Source organism: Carassius auratus, chromosome 34 (genome assembly GCF_003368295.1).
Source record: "Carassius auratus strain Wakin chromosome 34, ASM336829v1, whole genome shotgun sequence".
Classification (NCBI taxonomy): Eukaryota; Metazoa; Chordata; class Actinopteri; order Cypriniformes; family Cyprinidae; genus Carassius; species Carassius auratus.
The window spans coordinates 18,710,370-18,728,644 of record NC_039276.1 but is presented as its reverse complement, the minus strand read 5'-3'; the positions used below and the strand labels follow the sequence as shown (position 1 = coordinate 18,728,644).

The window sequence follows — 18,275 nt, the reverse complement described above, 5'->3', positions numbered from 1 at the left end:
ATTACAGTGGCGTAAAATGTCTTATTCTTTTATATAATGTTTTGTATGCATGGAGTGTAACTGGGGAAAGAACACATCTTGAGAGTTAATTTGGCTTCGTTATAAGAGAATGTGCTTCTTTTAAAGTGATTTTAAAGTCTCTTGAGGCCTCATTTTGAGGCATTCCTCTGTCTCTCATTCTGATGGCTAATTGTGAAACATATTGTGCCTCCTTGCTGCCTTTCTTTCTTTCTTTTCTTTTCTTACCTTTTTTGCCGCTGTTAATAGAATTATGTCAAGTGCAACATGCTGCTTTATTTTTTTAATTCTTGTCCCTCAACATTAAATGTTAATCAGTGTTTTGCATATTCTAACTTCACTGTGAATTAAGCTTGGGGAATCTCCATGTAGCAGGATATTAAATGCTAAGCTACATAACGCTACTAAATGCAATGTGCAAAAGGCTAAGACCTCTCTGTTTACCCCCTTTTATATTCCAAAGACAGTTGTCAGTGTAAAATGTTTGTCTGTTTGAGGACACAGCAGTGCTAGAGGAAGTTCATGCATGTTATATAGTGTGATATGAGTCAGTTTAGATATGGAGTAGAGGAACTGGTTAAGCATCTGCAATGACTAATTTGATCACTGCAGGTTCTTTGTCATTAGGATTAAAACACAAACAAACGAGTGCTAAAACATTGTTTTCTTACCATTCAAGCAGGTGTCTTTTTCTCAAAGTACACAAAGCCAGACAGACCTGTGTGTGTCAGCTTACCTGAACAATGACAGCTGAAACCTGAGAAAATGTGCACCCTTGCCCTTCCCTTCCTACCCACAGACAGAGAGAGATAGGGACAAAGTACAAAACTAGTTTGGCTACCGTTCAAAGGTTTTTTGTGTGTGTTTTTGATCATTATTTTATGCACACAAAGGCTGTATTTACTTGTAAAAAGACAGTGAAAACATGAATATGGTTTTCTTCGAATATTTGATACATATGTAAAAATGCAATTTCTTCCTTTGATTGCAAAGTTTAATTTTGAGCAGCCATTCGTCAGTGTCACAAGATCCTTCAGAAAAAAAGGAGATTTTTTATTTTTTTATTTATTTTTTTGTCAATGTTGAAAACGGTTGTGCTAGATTTTTGTGGAAACCATGATACATTTTATTATGTTTTGGTAAATAGAACGCAATTCATTTAAAATATATATTATATACTTTTATGTCACTTTTGATCAGTTTAATGCATCCTAATAATGCAATGCGGGGGCATCATTAATGACTCTTGAGTGATAAATCAAATGAATCATAGAATCTGTATTGAATTTGGCACTGAATCAGAGACTCAGATCTGTGAAATGAATCTAATGAGAAGGTGATGGACTTTTTTCTGTTGTAATGCTGTATCGCAATATATCTCAACACAGAGTGCAGGAACTTTTTTAATTAAGTCATTTGTGAGTTGATTTCCCCCAAAAGTGTAAATGCTGTGATTCTGTGGTGTTATGAAAACATTGATTTTGAATGTTGAACAGTTGTGTGGGCTTGAGGTTGGGACTATCTGTTTGGTTGACCAATGGGGTGGGAAATACATTTGAAAACTCATGAAAACATTTAGGCAAATGTTTTTCGTAAGTTGCTTATGTTAAATGTTACAATATGTATGACTGATTGTCTTTATTTTCCCTTCCTCTCTCACAGAACTGCAATTCAAGGTGACCCTTACAGCGTCTCTGAACCCTCAGTCCACCAGTGAGCCCACTGAACTGCGCTGTGAGGTGGTCGACCTACTTCACCTCCAAGATGGCCGCCTGGGCGTGACCTGGTCCTACTCCACAAACACACCTGGAGATGTGTCTCAGAAGAAAACCACTATAGCCTCTGTGAATGAGCAAGGAGTTCTGATGGCAAGCATTGAGTACCAGCAGAGGCTGGACAGTGGGGACATAGCAGTGACCAGGAGAGAGTCTAATGTCTTCACTCTGCGAATGCTTCAGACTCGAGATGCAGACATGGGCTCTTATTCCTGTGCTGTAACAGCATGGAAGCCCACTCAGCGAAGTGGATGGGAAAAAGCAAAGGAGGTCCAGTCAGCACCTGTCACTGTTCAATGGACACCAAAGAGTAAGCGCTAAATTTTGTGTCTTTTTTTTATCTGAAGCTTCCCTTTAGGTTTGTTATATATAGATATAATTTGGTAAAGCTGGCCATGAAACACTTTCAAAATGTGGCTGAAGATTTTAGCCAGAAGCAAGCATGCAAAACTGACTGCTTTGCCAACACATTTTGAAGTGTTTGGTCCTTTTAAGAGTACGTATGTTCTAGTTCTGCATTACTGCTCTTTAGGCTTATAGAACACTATACTTGAAGAGGAGATAATTACTTTAAATAACTGTTAATTAGCAAGAATCATTAGAAAGATTCTCTTCAAACTGTTGCTCCACCTTGACCGTAGTTGATCTCAAGGAGAAAATTGAAGACAAGACTGCTAATGCTAATGTCTGCTCATTGCAGCAATGTTAAAAATGCAACTCGTATTTTGTGTTGCATTCAGAAATCAACCACACAGTTTGTGTATTTAAAATCGTTTGCCCTCTTAAACTTTTGAATACTTTGTTTCGAGCCTTTAGCAACAACTTAACTGTCCCCAGACTGCTTTTAGTATTTGTATATTTGTATAGTATATGCTCACTCTTCTGATATTTCATTTGTTCCCCATGAGCTTAGAGCTCCCAGCAACTCTGACAGTTGTTTCACTAAGTGCGCTGTTTTTAAAAAGCATGCATCAAAGCTTGATGTTTGGAAGTCTCCAATGTCTCTCATTTTTCAGCTCTCAAGAAGGGGTTAGAGTAAATGGCTTTAATTGTGTTTGTGATGGCGTCTTCTCTGTGAAGGCATATTTAGCTCACAATGGCCACTCTGTCTTGGTCTGTACGCTCTCCATTTTTCGAAGCTATAACTGATACTGACAAAACTGACATGGGGACAAGCTCCTAATAAGGAGTGATTGCATCTTTTTAAACCTGTTAGTATTCTTTTTTTTCCATTTCTGGAAGAGAAATGTGAAATTTGGCACAGTAATTGAGGAGTGTCTAAAGATTCCTGATGATTTTGCTCTTTTTTTTTTTTTTTTTTTTGGTCGCTTTACCAACAGTATACCCCCCCCCACCCCCAAGTGTTATCTAGTTACTTGATTTACTATAATTGTTTTGAAGCTGCTTCTTAAAATGGTAAATTATCTTACCAAATTTGATCAGAAGATGTTCAGATGAAGCCTCATAATTGTTTGAGGGACTCTATCAAATAAATCAAAGAGATCTCTTTCAAAGTCAACTACAGAGCCTCCAAACATGAGGTCTGCAGCACAGACTGATGTGATGTAAAAAAGAAAAAATCTATATTTTTGCAGCTCATGCAATCTATAAATGTAAAAATATATTAAAAGTCACTCAAAATTATATTACGTTGGTAAAACTCTGTGACAAACTGTATTTTGCAATAGTTTAATGAGTATTTATGTGATCTCTTTAGTACCAGTTTTGAAAGTTGTAGCCCATCGTGTGAGAGAAGCCTCGACTGGTGGATCCACATTTGAGATGAGCTGTGAGGTGACTGGACAGAACCTGAAGAATCCTGGCTACTCTGTGCTCATCCGCTTTGAGGAGACCTTGGGAGGCACGTCCCGTAAGGTGTTGTCTCTTAGCCAGGACTCAGTCATGCAGCTCGAGGAGTGGAGCGAGCCGAGCCGCATTGACAACGTGGTTCTGGAGAAGACTGGGCAGCTCGAGTACCGCTTCCGTTTGTATGGGGCCCAGGTCACAGATCGGGGGTTTTATTATTGCGACGTCACGGCCTGGACACGGGATCAGACCCAAGACTGGATCAAAGCCATCAGTGCAGTGTCCAACAAGACTGAGATCGCTTTTGAACACACAGGTATTACCATGCTAACTACACTAGACTCATAAAACATTGAGCTTTACTACTCAAAACAATGATGCCTCTAGGTATGTTTAAAGCCTACCTCTGACGCACTCTTAATTCTGTAGTTCCCTCTTTTTTCATTTCTGAAAGTTTGAGCTAGAATTGTTTGCAAAAGCAAGATTATAAACACAATAAGGTTGTGGACTAGTGAGAAGATTTTTACCAGTTTGGCAAGATAATGTTTAATGTCCTCAACAACCCCTGCAGTCCCATATATCAGAATATTTTAAATTGACCATTGTACCCAACATTTGTGTGTGCTACATTTAAATGTGCAATATTGCACTATTATTAGTGCAATAATATGCACTAGCTTAGTAATATGCTAACGGCAAACTTTTGTAATCAATTCAAGAAGCATTCTCAATTTTGTAGCATATAGAGTTGTTCACTGTGTAGAGTTATACACATCGGTCACTATTGAGGTTCAATTTCTGTTAGGATGCTGCCTTAACCTGTTAAATGTTACCCCGTTCCGTATACGGGACACCTACGTTGACTATACTATATTACAATTAAATCTAATCTAATCTTGACAAACTATATATAGTTGGAAAGGTCTAAGACTCCCAAATATATATTTTACCAATATTTTTTGTCAAAAATTATGTAGGAAAAGTAATAGATTAATTTATGACAAGAGTGCACCCTCAGAAATCTACATTACAAAAGGAGCTTTGACCTTTGTTTAAAAAAAAGACTTCCTCGTTGCCTTTTTCTCTATCACATTTTAGAAATCATCAGAAGTTATATATCACTTGAAAACATAAAATCTCAAAATTCATCCTTCAAAACCCATTTTAAAATCAGACATTGCATTACCATGTAAATGGTACATCAAAATCATGTTACAAAATGTTTTCAGTCATGAAATATAAAAATTTAGGTTTGTATCATGCACATTCAAGTCTATCTTCAAAAACGTGAGTGACAGTTATCAGGTTAAAAGAAACCTGCCTATTTAGGCCGAAGATAGCAAGGCAAGATCAATAGGTTTTGGGAGTCCCTCTCTCTCTCTCTCTCTCTCTCTCTCTCTCTCTCTCTGTCTCCCCCCCCCCCCTCTCTCTCTCACACATAGACACTCTTTCTTACTGTTAGTGTATAAATTAAAACGAAAGGAAGAAGAATTATTATTTTATTTTTATTTTTTTTAAACATTAAATGTCTATTTGTCACGCAGGTCCAGTTTTCAACATATCCCTTCATTCGGAAGCAAACAATGTGTTACCGGGGGACAAAGTTCACATGAAGTGTGTCATATCCATCCTGGACACTTCTCATAACACTGGCAAGTACTGTTTTGTCTATATATTTTGTATAAATACAATTTATAGAATATAGAGTTTTTAGAAAGTTTAAAATGAACAAAAAAGATCAAAGTAAATGGCATTTATCATTTCAAACCTCTCAAACTTCTTCTTGTGAAACCTTTTGCCTGTCTGTTTTACATCAAATATGATTTAGTTTGGTGTTTAATCCACTGAAATTCATTCATTTTAATTGGGGTTTATGTCCAAATACTTTTTTTTAGTATCACTGTATCTTTATTTTTGGACACATTGAAGTAATGAGAATTCGATTTTACTGTACAGATTTGTATTTTGAGATAAATATTGGACCTGTTCCTGACAGACTGTGTGAACTTATCCACAGTGAACTTATATCCCCCAGTTCATTGTATGTCTTAAAGCTTTGATGTATAAAAGGAACAGAATCTCAGAAGTAACTGAGTGCTTTCTTAGGTATTTTAATTATTTAAAGGTTTTTTGTAAAACACTAGCTTTTCACCAGTTATTTTAGTGTCTTTTTTTTTTTTTTTTTTGCCTTAATCCACCCTGACCTTGTAAGCTCTCTGGATGGCATGTTTTAATATCAATATCAATATCCATATATAACTTAAGGCATCTACATTCAGTTTGATTACCAGCACCTAATTACCCCCCTTTCTTTATCCTCCTCCCTTTTTCTTCAGTCACATGCTGTTCTTCATGTTTTGTAGGTGTGTTTTAAAAGTTATTCACAGTTGATATTATAAACTAATCAGAGGCGGTTGGAAATTATCACCTGAACTTTACCCCCTGAGTCACATCCTGCATTGGAGTGACAAAGCGTCTTTTCCTTGCATTCCTGTTGCTTGATAGTTACTCATAATTACTGTTTGCCCAGTTATGTGAAGTAGGAAATTGAATCGTCTTCATAAAGAGCCTTTAGCACTCTTATAAAAGTGCATTAACATTGCATTCGAAACAGTCAGTAGTCAACAAAGTAAAATTTTTTTGGTGAAAATCTGTAGAATGGATGTAAAAATATGATTTGGTGTGGGCAGACTTATTTCTTGGCGGTTGAGTATTGTCACGTCACAAAATGAAACTGTAATTTTGCTGCCTACAGGAGTTGTTGGATGTTTACTTTTGTTCCTGATACAGAGCTGCGGGTTGCCTGCTCAGCCTGCTGTGATCGTATCAGTCAGAAATGTTGCAATACTGTGGTTGAATGTTGGGCAAAACTCAGAATAAAACATGTACAACGTTCCTTCCTCATCGGTCTGTAGCCACAGGCAAGCACACACATGCTGTATTCATAGATACATATCAGCACAATGTTCCCGCTGCTCTTTTCAATATACCCTATAGAGAAACGAGAGCAGTTTTTGTACTGGTTTTATTGTTAGGTTTTTAAAAGATTATCACCCTAATCCTCAGGGAGTCAAGCGGCAGTAGACTGATACTACACACTAATACGGTCTCTGAGGATTAGTCTATTAAAAGCATAGTTAACCTAAGAATGAAAATTCAGTCATCATTTACTCACCCCCATGTCTTTCTAATCCTGTTTGATGTCATATTTTCCACACAGCTCATTCACTGTATTCCAAAGCTTCTAAGGTCACACAATACGTTTTGATTGAGAAACAAAAAGGAAGTAGAAGAGACAGTCTCACCCGTAAATGAAAAGTCTGTCATCATTTACTCACGCTCATGTTGTTCCAAAGCATTGGGAAGCAAACAAGCCCATTGACTTCCCCTGTCAATGGAACATTGAACACTGTTTATCATCCTTTATGTCTCGCAGAATAAATAAAGATTTACAGTTTTGAAACAACATGGGAGTGAGTGAATGATGGCAGAATATTCACTTTTGGGTGAATAATCTCCCACGAGCCATGCAAAGAATTACTTTTGTGTTCCACTGAAGAAAAAACTACAAAAAAAGTATAACATGAGTTTGGAATGAGATGTTCACCTACATTTGGGTGAACTGCTCCTTTACAGAATTGTATTGTGAAATCACATTACAATGTTTAATTTTTAATTAAATTCATAAATCTTAATGTCTGCATTGCTTGTTCTTGCACACAGGCTGACTAATGTACTGAAGTAATGCAGCCAAGAACATGTTCTTCAGCTGAAAGAAAGGTAGCGGAAGGCCGGAAGATGAAAGTACCCATGAGTACAGTGAGAGCCCAAAGCTCAGGAGTTCTGAGAGGGTTTCTTCTTTTATTCTGCGCTCGGTTAGAGCAGAATGAACATTTACTTGTTTTGTGGCTAATTTTGGCTTAGTTGTTGTTCAAAATGGTTGAGAATAAGAGTAGTGTTGCTCCCTTAAGCTCAATTTGAACTCAGGTTCATAGAAAACAGCTCCCAAACTCCTGTGAAATTTAACAGCATCCAATACATACTGTCCTACAAAAACCATTTTGGATGCTATGAAGGAAAAAAAAAAGAAAAAAAAAAAGAAAGAAAATCTCTTAAAATAGCTAAAAACAAAAAGTATATTAGGCATTCCTTTGGGAGACCATTTTAAACAAACATTGTAAAATATATTTTCACTAATAATAATAATAATAGCTTTTTTCACTGGGGAAATGTATTTTGATGTATGGTAAATACCACCATAATAGTAATTTTGTGTGAGCATGCTACGAAACAAAGATCAACCAAATCTGGCCCATCTTTGATTTTTTACTTAATCTTTTATTCTTTATTTTTATTTTATGAATTAGATGATAATATTAATAGCTGTGGTTGTTCAGCATCGAACATCATGACTATCATATCAAGGCTTTTATTTCGTAGTCCTCTAATTGGTCCCCTAAAATATACATTTGGGTAGTTTGTGGACCCCTTTATTAGGCTTTGATGCATTTCTCTCTCATAGTTCATGTTGTCCTGCAGCTGTAGATGTCATCATTAGGCAGTACAGTTCAGTTATTAGTCACTACAGACAGCTTAAATGTAGAAAAGACAACCATCCAGCAAATGTGAGGAACAGTAAACTCATCCTTTATGGGTGGCGTTCGGAAGTGTGTGCTAGTCAGGACCTGTCATTCCTCATCCACTGATGAAAGGATATATGTATGTAAATGTAATCAGGTCCACAGTGTCAAAGCCTTTCCTTAATTTCCCATTAGTAATCATCATGGTTGGAATAGATCTTAAATCTAATTTAAAGATCTATTTGTAAGGTAATTGATTACTGTATAATAGAGCAGGCAGAAACGTTATATATATATGTATGTGTGTGTGTATATATATATATATATATATATATATATATATATATATATATATATATATATATATATATATATATATAACACAGAAAACTGTTATTTGAAATTGTAGTAATATTTCACAATAACTATTTTTGCTCAAATAAATGCAGCATTGATGAGCCTAAGACACTTAATTTTTAATTTACATGTATAAAATCTTAAGCACCCCAGACTTTTAAAAGGTATGTGTATGTATACTTAAATGTTTATATATACATATATATTAAAAAGTAATAGTTATATTTTAATTGTTTGAAATTATGAGGAAAAAAAAACTTAAGCTATGTCAGATCATATCTATATATAGTGTAGAATTTTCTAAATATAATTAAAACAATTCTGCAAATGTGAACAATTAAAATGTCTCAAACTCGTGAGTAAATTTGAGGATCAATTATAGGATCAATAATCATAAGTTGTTTGCTGTTCACGTGGGATTCTGTCATATCTAGGCTTGGTTTTTACTTGATGAGTAGCAGAATGCTGTGGTATACTGTGGTGGGTTTGTGCTGCGCTCATGGTTGTCAGTTTCTGATTACCCAATGGCCTTCATTGAGATTCCACACATAGCAGAGAGGACGGCGTGTAGAGGCCTGCTTGAGTCTGTCTGACTGCTGCTGCCTCACTCTGGATCATCAGGGAGTGTATATGGTATTGAACCACTTGAAAGACACTGTTTAGCTTTGTTTTCTTTCCATACACTACTTGAATACCCTTGTGGTTATAGCACACACTTGCTTGAAAAAGCTGCAGCAACAGCATGGCTGTTTGGAGCATTGCAACAGGACACCTATGAACAATCGTATTGACTCCACCTATGCTTTCACCTGGAGTTAGCTCTCACGAATAAAGTCAGTGTAGAATACCACCCATTTTCCTTCTATAATCTGACATATTTGTAAGTGAAACCAGATATATAGTTACATATAGTGTAGAGCAACACTTTGATCACACTTGTGAAACAGAAGAGGATAAAACTAGCTTGTGAAACAGAATAGGTTTAAAATGTCAATTTTGATTCCATGTTGACTTAAATAATTAGCTTTACTCTGTCTGTCTCACAGGTGAGATGATGTTTGAAGTGCGCTGGTTCCAGAAAACAGCCTGGGCTGTAGATAACGGAGTCCAACCTCTCATCAGTATGGACCGCTGGGGAGTGGTAAAGAAAACCGGCTCCAATGACACCAGTCTGGAGCGCATCGACCAGAACACGTTTATCCTCAGCTTGCACAAGATTCAGGATCGAGATGTGGGAGAATACTACTGCTCTGCCACACCCTGGCTCCTGTCCCGTGCTACTGGAGCCTGGAACAAAGAGAAGGACCTCACCTCCACTTCATCATTTCTATCCATCAAACTAGAATGTAAGAATCCGGGTTGTGTCTACAGATGGGAATTGTTTCAGTTCCAAATACACTTGAAAAAGATAGCAAGCCTGGAAAAACTTGTTACAACAGGGGCTTCCAAGCCTGCTTCTGGAGAGCAACTGTCCTGTAAATGTCAGCTCCAACCCCATTTAAACACACCTGAACCCCCTAAACCATGTGTTCAGGGCTTGATAATTACAGGCAGGTGTGTTAGAGCAGGGTTGGTACTTAAGTCTGCATGATGGTGGCAGGATTGGAGACCCCTGCTTTAGACCCACTGGCCTGTTGCATCCGCTCTAATTGAGACATTCCCACTTTATCCACCTTGATCTCTATTAGAGTCTCTCTCTCTCTCTCTCTCTCTCTCTCTCTCTCTCTCTCTCTCTCTATCTATATATATATATATATACATATATATATATATATATATATATATATATATATATATATATATATATATATATATCTACATATATATACATATATATATCTCAAATTATGTATATGTATAAAATTTTCCTGTTGCGGTTAATTGATAATGCTTTTATCACGGTTTACAGTATTATCACGATATTGCAATTTTGTTTTAAAAAAAGTGGTCATAATACCATAATACAGTATAACAGGTTAAATAACTTTTTTTCTTATAACAAAAAAACTAAACATTTAAAACAAAGCAATACAGAAAAATATAGAAAAGTTAAATATTTTACACATTAAAGTGCAAAAGAACTATAAAAACCAATAGGTATCACTTTACAATAAGACCTCATTAGTTAACCTTAGTTGATGCATTAACATTCAAGGCAAGGCAAGTTTATTTATATAGCACATTTCAAACACAATGGTAATTCAAAAAGAAATAAAAAAAAAAGTCATGAAGAAAAATAATCACAAAAATAAAAAGCAATTTAAGAACTTGAAAATGAAAATTATTTAAAAATTGACTTAAAATGAATATAAGACAGTTTAAAAATAGAAAATGATTTTACATAAAAATCAGTGCAATATATAAAATATAGTGTAATCAGTTTGGACATCGCATAGTGCTCATTCAATAAATGCACAGCTAAACAATGAGCAATAGCTACATTTACTATAGATGTTATTAATCTTTGTTAAAAAATACAAGTCTTAGTTCATGTTAGCTCATTAAATAACACAGTTGCAACTTTCAATTTTGACAGTGTTATTCAATATTGGAATACCTAAGATTAATGAATGTTAATAATTTATTCATTGGCAGTTTAAGTTAACTAATGAAGCCATAATGTAAAGTGTGAATGATAAAATAATGGATCAAAACACTTTCAGAGAATATCTAGGGCATTTGTATTCCAGATAAAAAAAAAAGAAAAGAATGAATGTTTGAAGATAAATAGCCGATTAAGTCTAAATAGTTCAGTAGGTGGCTCTGTAATAAACACCATAGGGAAAACACCAATCTGAATGGTTATTTAAGATAATTTTTTTGTGTACAGGACAGGGTAAGGGCTGCATTTAGCGCCATCTTCTGTCAGAGAGTGAATGTGCTTTCATTCAGCGCGACTCCGACGTGTTTCTCCATGTGCTTCTCATGCGCGTTTGTTCACATCAGAGCACACGCGCTCTTTCAAGCAGCATACAGCGTTGTTGTGCATTTTAAGCAGCTGATGGGAATAGTATTCTTAAAATGCATTCCAAATTCTAAATAATCGGTAATGTATATTTATTCACGGTATTTAGAAGTGCCCACAATAACAATATCGTGCATATTAATCACTGCAATATATCGCATTACCGAATACCGGCACAAGTCTAATATGTGCCCTGTCCAAATGCCCACCTATGCAGTTTTTGTACTTGACCACTTCTATGATGTATTTCTTGTGTTCAAGTGAGCATCAAGACCACAAGTGTGTGCAAATGTTTGCTGAGCTTTGTTTTTATTTTCAATATTTTGAATTTAAAATTAACTTCTAAATTATGTAGGGTTTATTGGGTCAGATTATAAACTAAAAGTCTAAAACTAAAAGTCTTAAACCAAAACCAAAAATCTAAATTTGAAACGTAAAGTCCAGGTCGAAAATTAATTTGGTATTTAGGATTGGGCATTTGGGCATTTAGCCATTTAGGATTTAGGATTGGGCACTTGGGGATTGAGGATTGAGCATTTGAGGATTGAGGAGTGTATGCAAATTAGGAGGCGTGGCCCAAATACTGGAGGCTGGGTTTGAAATGGCTGGGCAGAGGCAACTTATGGACAGCAGAGGGAGCTCCCAGTGCTAAGGAGCACACTGTAATGAAAGTAATGTAATTGTAATGTAATTCTGTTTCTGTAATGAAACCGAGCGAGTGAGCGGCTTGAGCGAGGACTGTGTGATAACTTCAACTTAACGACAGCTTTGTAACATTTGTGGCCTCAAACACAAAGTCACCAGTGAAAGAAGGGCTATCTGTCTGACGACGAGAAAGCAGCAGACAGTGCAGCAGGTAAGATGCTAACATTAGCTACTAGTTATATAAGCTGATATTGCTAACATGCTTTAGGAGGGTATTATTATATTGGGACATGCTGTTTTGTTTTTTAAACTGTGGTTAACCCCTCTGACATTAGTAGATACACTCCTTTCACATTGCCACTAGATGGTCTTGTTTGTTTTTTTTTTTGTTTGGTTGTTTTTTTTTTTGTTTTTTTTTTTTGTTTGTTTTTTTGCTATATAGCCTATATATACTTTATAAAGATTATAAGAGAAAATAAATTACACTTGTTTGACTTGAACCGGCGCTGCACACTGAAAGACTGATCGGTTTATGACATTAAAGTACTGCGAGAGCGATTCATATGCATAAGGAGTGTCTACTCTCTTTGATGTCATATGTTGTGTGTGTATGTATGTATATATATATATATATATATATATATATATATATATATATATATATATATATATATACTCACCTAAAGGATTATTAGGAACACCTGTTCAATTTCACATTAATGCAATTATCTAATCAACCAATCACATGGCAGTTGCTTCAATGCATTTAGGTGTGTGGTCCTGGTCAAGACAATCTCCTGAACTCCAAACTGAATGTCAGAATGGGAAAGAAAGGTGATTTAAGCAATTTTGAGCGTGGCATGGTTGTTGGTGCCAGACGGGCCGGTCTGAGTATATACATACACACACAACATATGACATCAAAGAGAGTAGACGCTCCTTATGCTTTTGAATCGCTCTCACAGTACTTTGAACAAGCCTAATTTATTTTCTCTTACAATCTTTATAAAATATATATAGGCTATATAGCAACAACAACAAAAAAAACCAGATACATACAAGACCATCTAGTGGCAATGTGAAAGGAGTGTATCTACTAATGTCAGAGGGGTTAACCACAGTTTAAAAAACAAAACAGCATGTCCCAATATAATAATACCCTCCTAAAGCATGTTAGCAATATCAGCTTATATAACTAGTAGCTAATGTTAGCATCTTACCTGCTGCACTGTCTGCTGCTTTCTCATCGTCAGACAGATAGCCCTTCTTTCACTGGTGACTTTGTGTTTGAGGCCACAAATGTTACAAAGCTGTCGTTAAATTGAAGTTATCACACAGTCCTCGCTCAAGCTGCTCACTCGCTCTGTTTCATTACAGAAACAGAATTACATTACAATTACATTACTTTCATTACAGTGCACTCCTTAACACTGGGAGCTCCCTCTGCTGTCCATAAGTTGCCTCTGCCCAGCCATTTCAAACCCAGCCTCCAGTATTCTTCAAATGCCCAATCCTCAATCCTAAATGGCTAAATGATTAAATGCCCAATCCTAAATCCTAAATGGCTAAATGACCACATGCCCAACCCTAAATAGAAAATGCCCAATCCTAAATACCAAATGCCCTATCCTAAATACCAAATTAATTTTCGACTTGGACATTAAGTTTCAAATTTAGATTTTTAGTTTTGGTTTAAGACTTTTAGTTTATAATCTGACTCAATAATTCCTCCATACTAAATGCCTGTTCAGTAGTCCCTGTTACAGATTACACTGTTTAGTAATTGTGCTGCTTCTAATTAAGTGATACAAATAAGTGGCAAATGTTGTACTAAATGAATATACTTTACACCAATAAAACATGCAACACTTTGTTTTGCTACCAAATTATATGTAATATCTAATGGTGTATTTGGTGGTATTTGGACAGGGCAATAGTGTATAGACCAAGAGTGTCCAGTCCTGCTTCTGGAGGGCCACCTTCAGCAGACTTTAGCCTAAGTTGTAATTAAACACACCTGAACCAGATAATCAAGGTCTTCAAGATCACTAGAAAGATCAAGATCAAGGTCAAGGTCTTCAAGATCAGGAGAAAGATCGGCCACTAAAACATTTCATAAAGGTTTCCACAGTATCTACCAATAAACAAACTTGGGAGGACTATCTGGGGATGGAGATTTCTAAAGAGTTCCTGCAGTTTTTTTGCTTTTGCATGTGAGGAACTAATGACTTGTTGTTAGCAAAGACAAAAACATCCTCAATTGCTCCTCCCAAACTCTGCTTCCATAGCTTTTATTTTTCTCATATGTGGTGTTGTTATGAAATGTTGTGATTGACAGTAATGATCCTGTTTGTTACTCTACAGTGTGGGAATCTTTGAAGATGCCGGTGGGATATGGTTTGACTGCTGCTGTGATCGCTGGTATTCTCTCAGTGCTGCTGGGTCTTGCTGTCGCCCACTGCTGTTTCTCCAGGAACCCCATGCACGTACCCCGTCCCCGCAAAAATCTTGTGGACCTGGAGATGGATTAAACAAGTCCCCCTTTGCACCACTGTGACCCTGCCCAAATCTACTTCAACCGACTTCATATATTATGCTTTGGGACACAATGTGGATATGCACATTGCTTAACGAGAGATGAAGAACCTGTTTATATGCACTCTGAGGATTGAGCCACTCTAGTTGAGTGCTCCATATTCCTCCTTGGGAGCAATACACTTATTATTCTCAGGAATAGAGCACTGATGGCCCAATCCAAAAAAATTTTTTTCCTCTACACATCCTGACTGCTGATAGGATGAGAGCACTAGGAATTAAATATTTTCTTTAGTACAAACTTGAGACTGCACAATGGCCAAACCAGCAATGGTACACTTTTTATACATTTGATGATAATTATTTTATAGCAATTAATCGGAAGGACTCTTATGAAAGAGCCAAGAACCTGTCAGTTATGACTGTGACAGAAACTCCAGTTTTAGACTCACCTTTTAAACCATTGCCGTCCCATAGGCTTTTTTTGTCACATTGTCTCCAGACGTCTGTTGCCCCCCCCCCCCCCCCCCCCCCCATCCCCGCCTGCCTGTCAGAGTTATGCCAACAACAGTGGGGAACCTAAAATGAGTGAACTTTTCTCTCTGTGGTAAAGCATAATGTTGATCCACAGGCTAAAGGAAAAGTTTGATGGATGGGTTCAAGGCTGCACTGCATTATTCTGGGCTCCAGAAGTGACCACTAGAGGGAACAGACCTAACAGGCTATCAGTCTGTGGCTTGGCTGTGAGCAGCCTACCTTAAAGATTTCTTGTCTGGTTAGAGGAATTTCAAAGGCCCTGATAACTGATATCCACACTGTATTAACTCATTCCTCACTTGCTCTTTCCTGCCCAAAAACAGTGAGGAATGCCAATATCCATCTCAGTTTCCTGAACTTGCATTTTCTTCTTCTTCTCGTCAGAATGCACTCATTATGCCGATATTGACAGAACTGACCAGCTCTGACATGATTGTAGTAGATCCTTTAGTACAAATGCTCTTTATTCACAATGTGGGCAGATAAGTGTTTTCTGAGAAAGGAAGCAGTTGGTGTGTGCGAGAGGTGGTGTCACTCAGAGTGAGAGAGCTATACAGAGCCACATTTATAGACAGATTTCAAAAAGAATTTCATGTTTTACTTTAGTTAATTTTTGTATATTAATAACTGGATGTTTTTCTTTTTAAAATTTTTTGTTATTTTATTTTTTAGCTGTGTGAAATTTTATGTGCTTTTACCATCTCTCTATTTTTTTTGTATTTTTTTTTTTTTTTTAAGAGGCAATGTATATATTTGTTTTGTTATTCAATGACTGACTCACTCTAGTTCTTAATGGCAAACAAACAAAAAATATATTTCTCAATAAATAAATAAAAAAGTATAACATTGTTGACTTGAGATTTCGGTTTATCCCAAATCTGACGAGAATCCCTGGGAAATGCTTGTCTTTTTTTTATTATTATTATTATTAAACTTATATATTATTTAACTTTTTAAAAAGATAAAATAGAAATTTCAATATTAACCTTGTTTTTTATTATTATTATTATTATTATTAACCATTTTAATTCAGAATATTTTAATACACATATAATATACTAATGAGTTCTTAAGTACTGAATTCTCCTGGGTGAGAAAAATTGCTTTAAGTGATAGCTTGATCAAAAATGAAAGTTGGTCATTTATTTACTTTCTTGTCATTTCAAACCTCTGTCTTTCTTCTGGAAAACACAAATGGAAATGTTTTGAAAAGTCCTCATGGAGTTCTTTTAGTCCTTTTTTTTTTTTTTTTTTTTTTATATAGTCCATATAATTTTCGTTCTGAAATTGTAAGTTATACACATAATCTTCCCCTTTCATCTGGTCTGTTTGAAGAGAATGTTTCTTATAGGCGCTATTAGCTGTGACTCATAGCCTATGAGGTTCATCTTCTGAAGACTATTAGAATAGTGGAAGATCATTGTTTATATACAGACAACTTTGAACTTTGAAGTTCTCTCATGCAACTATTTATTAATGCTGTATTTTTCTGTCTTTGTCAATTACACAAATACTGATATTTGAAACTTTAATTTGTAAAGTGTTTGATTTAAGCTTTATTTCCTATGTTTCCTCTGTTAAGTTTTGTTCAGAAGATATTGAGTAGGGCCCATTGTTGAAATCTAAATTGTCCTAGAGATTTTCTTTTTATATTTGTTCTACCTCCTGTCCTCTAAAGCATTAATGTTCGATACTAAATTACTTCATTGTATCTCACTCGACAGCTCCCAACATTGGATTTCCTGTCTGCTTTTGTGAATGCTTATGAAGGTTCGTAGTCATCTTTTTTGTGTGATGTCAGGCAAAATTTATTTCTAGAGCATCTGAACTAATTCTTAACACATTTTTAAACTCCCAAAAGTCAAATAAACAGTCTTGACTTGAGAGGTCTTGACCGTTGGCACTGAGTCTTGCTGTTATACTGAGGTGGTTTCATTTTCCTTATTTGCATGTTTAGGCATTCATCGCTGTCCTTCATTCGAACCAGTGGGTTTGCTGTGCCTTTAACACACTGGACAGTCTGAGAAGGCTGTTTTCTTGTCTTGTACATCATTGGCTTTGACTTCACCCCAGACCAAAAATGCACTGTTGGCTGCGCTTGAATGGGTAAGAACAGCTCCGGCAAAGCAGCATTAGATTTGAGCGAGGGCAAAAGGTGGGTCTGGTGTTATTGATTGATAATGCTCCATGCTAGCCATGGTAACTATGTAAACCATTCTACTAAGTAAAGGAGAGGAAGTGTAGATCGGATGTCTGCTGTCATCTATACATTGAATGGGATTGCACTGTTGTGCCCACTGGATCTAAATTAATTTAGAATCTAATTAATTTAAATCTCTGGGGTCTGAGAGGGTTTTGGGACCCTGGAGAACTGTTTACATGCCCTGACATTTCTTTTTTATTCAGTATCTTATGAACATATTAATGGCTTAAGTCTTATAACACTGTATTCAGCACTAACTACTGGGCTACGATAATATGTAAGCAACATAAATGTAAATGTTTTTGTGGACACAAAATATATGTGATGCAAGTCAATTCAAGTCTCCTTTATTTATATAGCACTTTAAACAAAAAAAAAGATTGCGTCAAAGCAACCGAACAACATTAATTAGGAAAACAGTGTGTCAATAATGCAAAATGACAGCTAAAGGCAGTTCATCATTAAATTCAGTTGTGTCACCATCCAGCTCAGTTTAAATAGTGTCTGTGCAATCATTTGCAATCAAGTCAATGATATCGCTGTAAATGAAGTGTCCCCAACTAAGCAAACCAGAGGCGACAGCAGCAAGGAACCAAAACTCCATCGGTGACAGAATGGAGAAAGAAACCTTGGGAGAAACCAGGCTCATGTGGGGGGCCAGTTCTCCTCTGACCAGACGAAACCAGTAGTTCAATTCCAGGCTGCAGCAAAGTCAGATTGTGCAGAAGAATCATCTGTTTCCTGTGGTCTTGTCCTGATGGTCGTCTGAGACAAGGTCTTTACAGGGGATCTGTATCTGGGGCTCTAGTTGTCCTGGTCTCCGCTGTCTTTCAGGGCAGTAGAGGTCCTTTCTA

General features: G+C 36.3%; 1 protein-coding gene across 1 annotated transcript in view; it reads left to right on the top strand.

Annotated features, from left to right (window-relative positions):
* Positions 1-17,125, top strand: part of LOC113053445 (prostaglandin F2 receptor negative regulator-like) — a 28,828-nt gene extending 11,703 nt beyond the window's left edge. The window contains exons 4-8 of the mRNA XM_026218463.1: positions 1,681-2,103; positions 3,511-3,915; positions 5,144-5,251; positions 9,583-9,882; positions 14,511-17,125. Coding sequence (XP_026074248.1) covers positions 1,681-2,103; positions 3,511-3,915; positions 5,144-5,251; positions 9,583-9,882; positions 14,511-14,677 — 1,403 coding nt within the window. The 3' untranslated portion in view covers positions 14,678-17,125. The remainder of the gene's footprint in view (positions 1-1,680; positions 2,104-3,510; positions 3,916-5,143; positions 5,252-9,582; positions 9,883-14,510) is intronic.
* Positions 17,126-18,275: the final 1,150 nt, after the last annotated feature.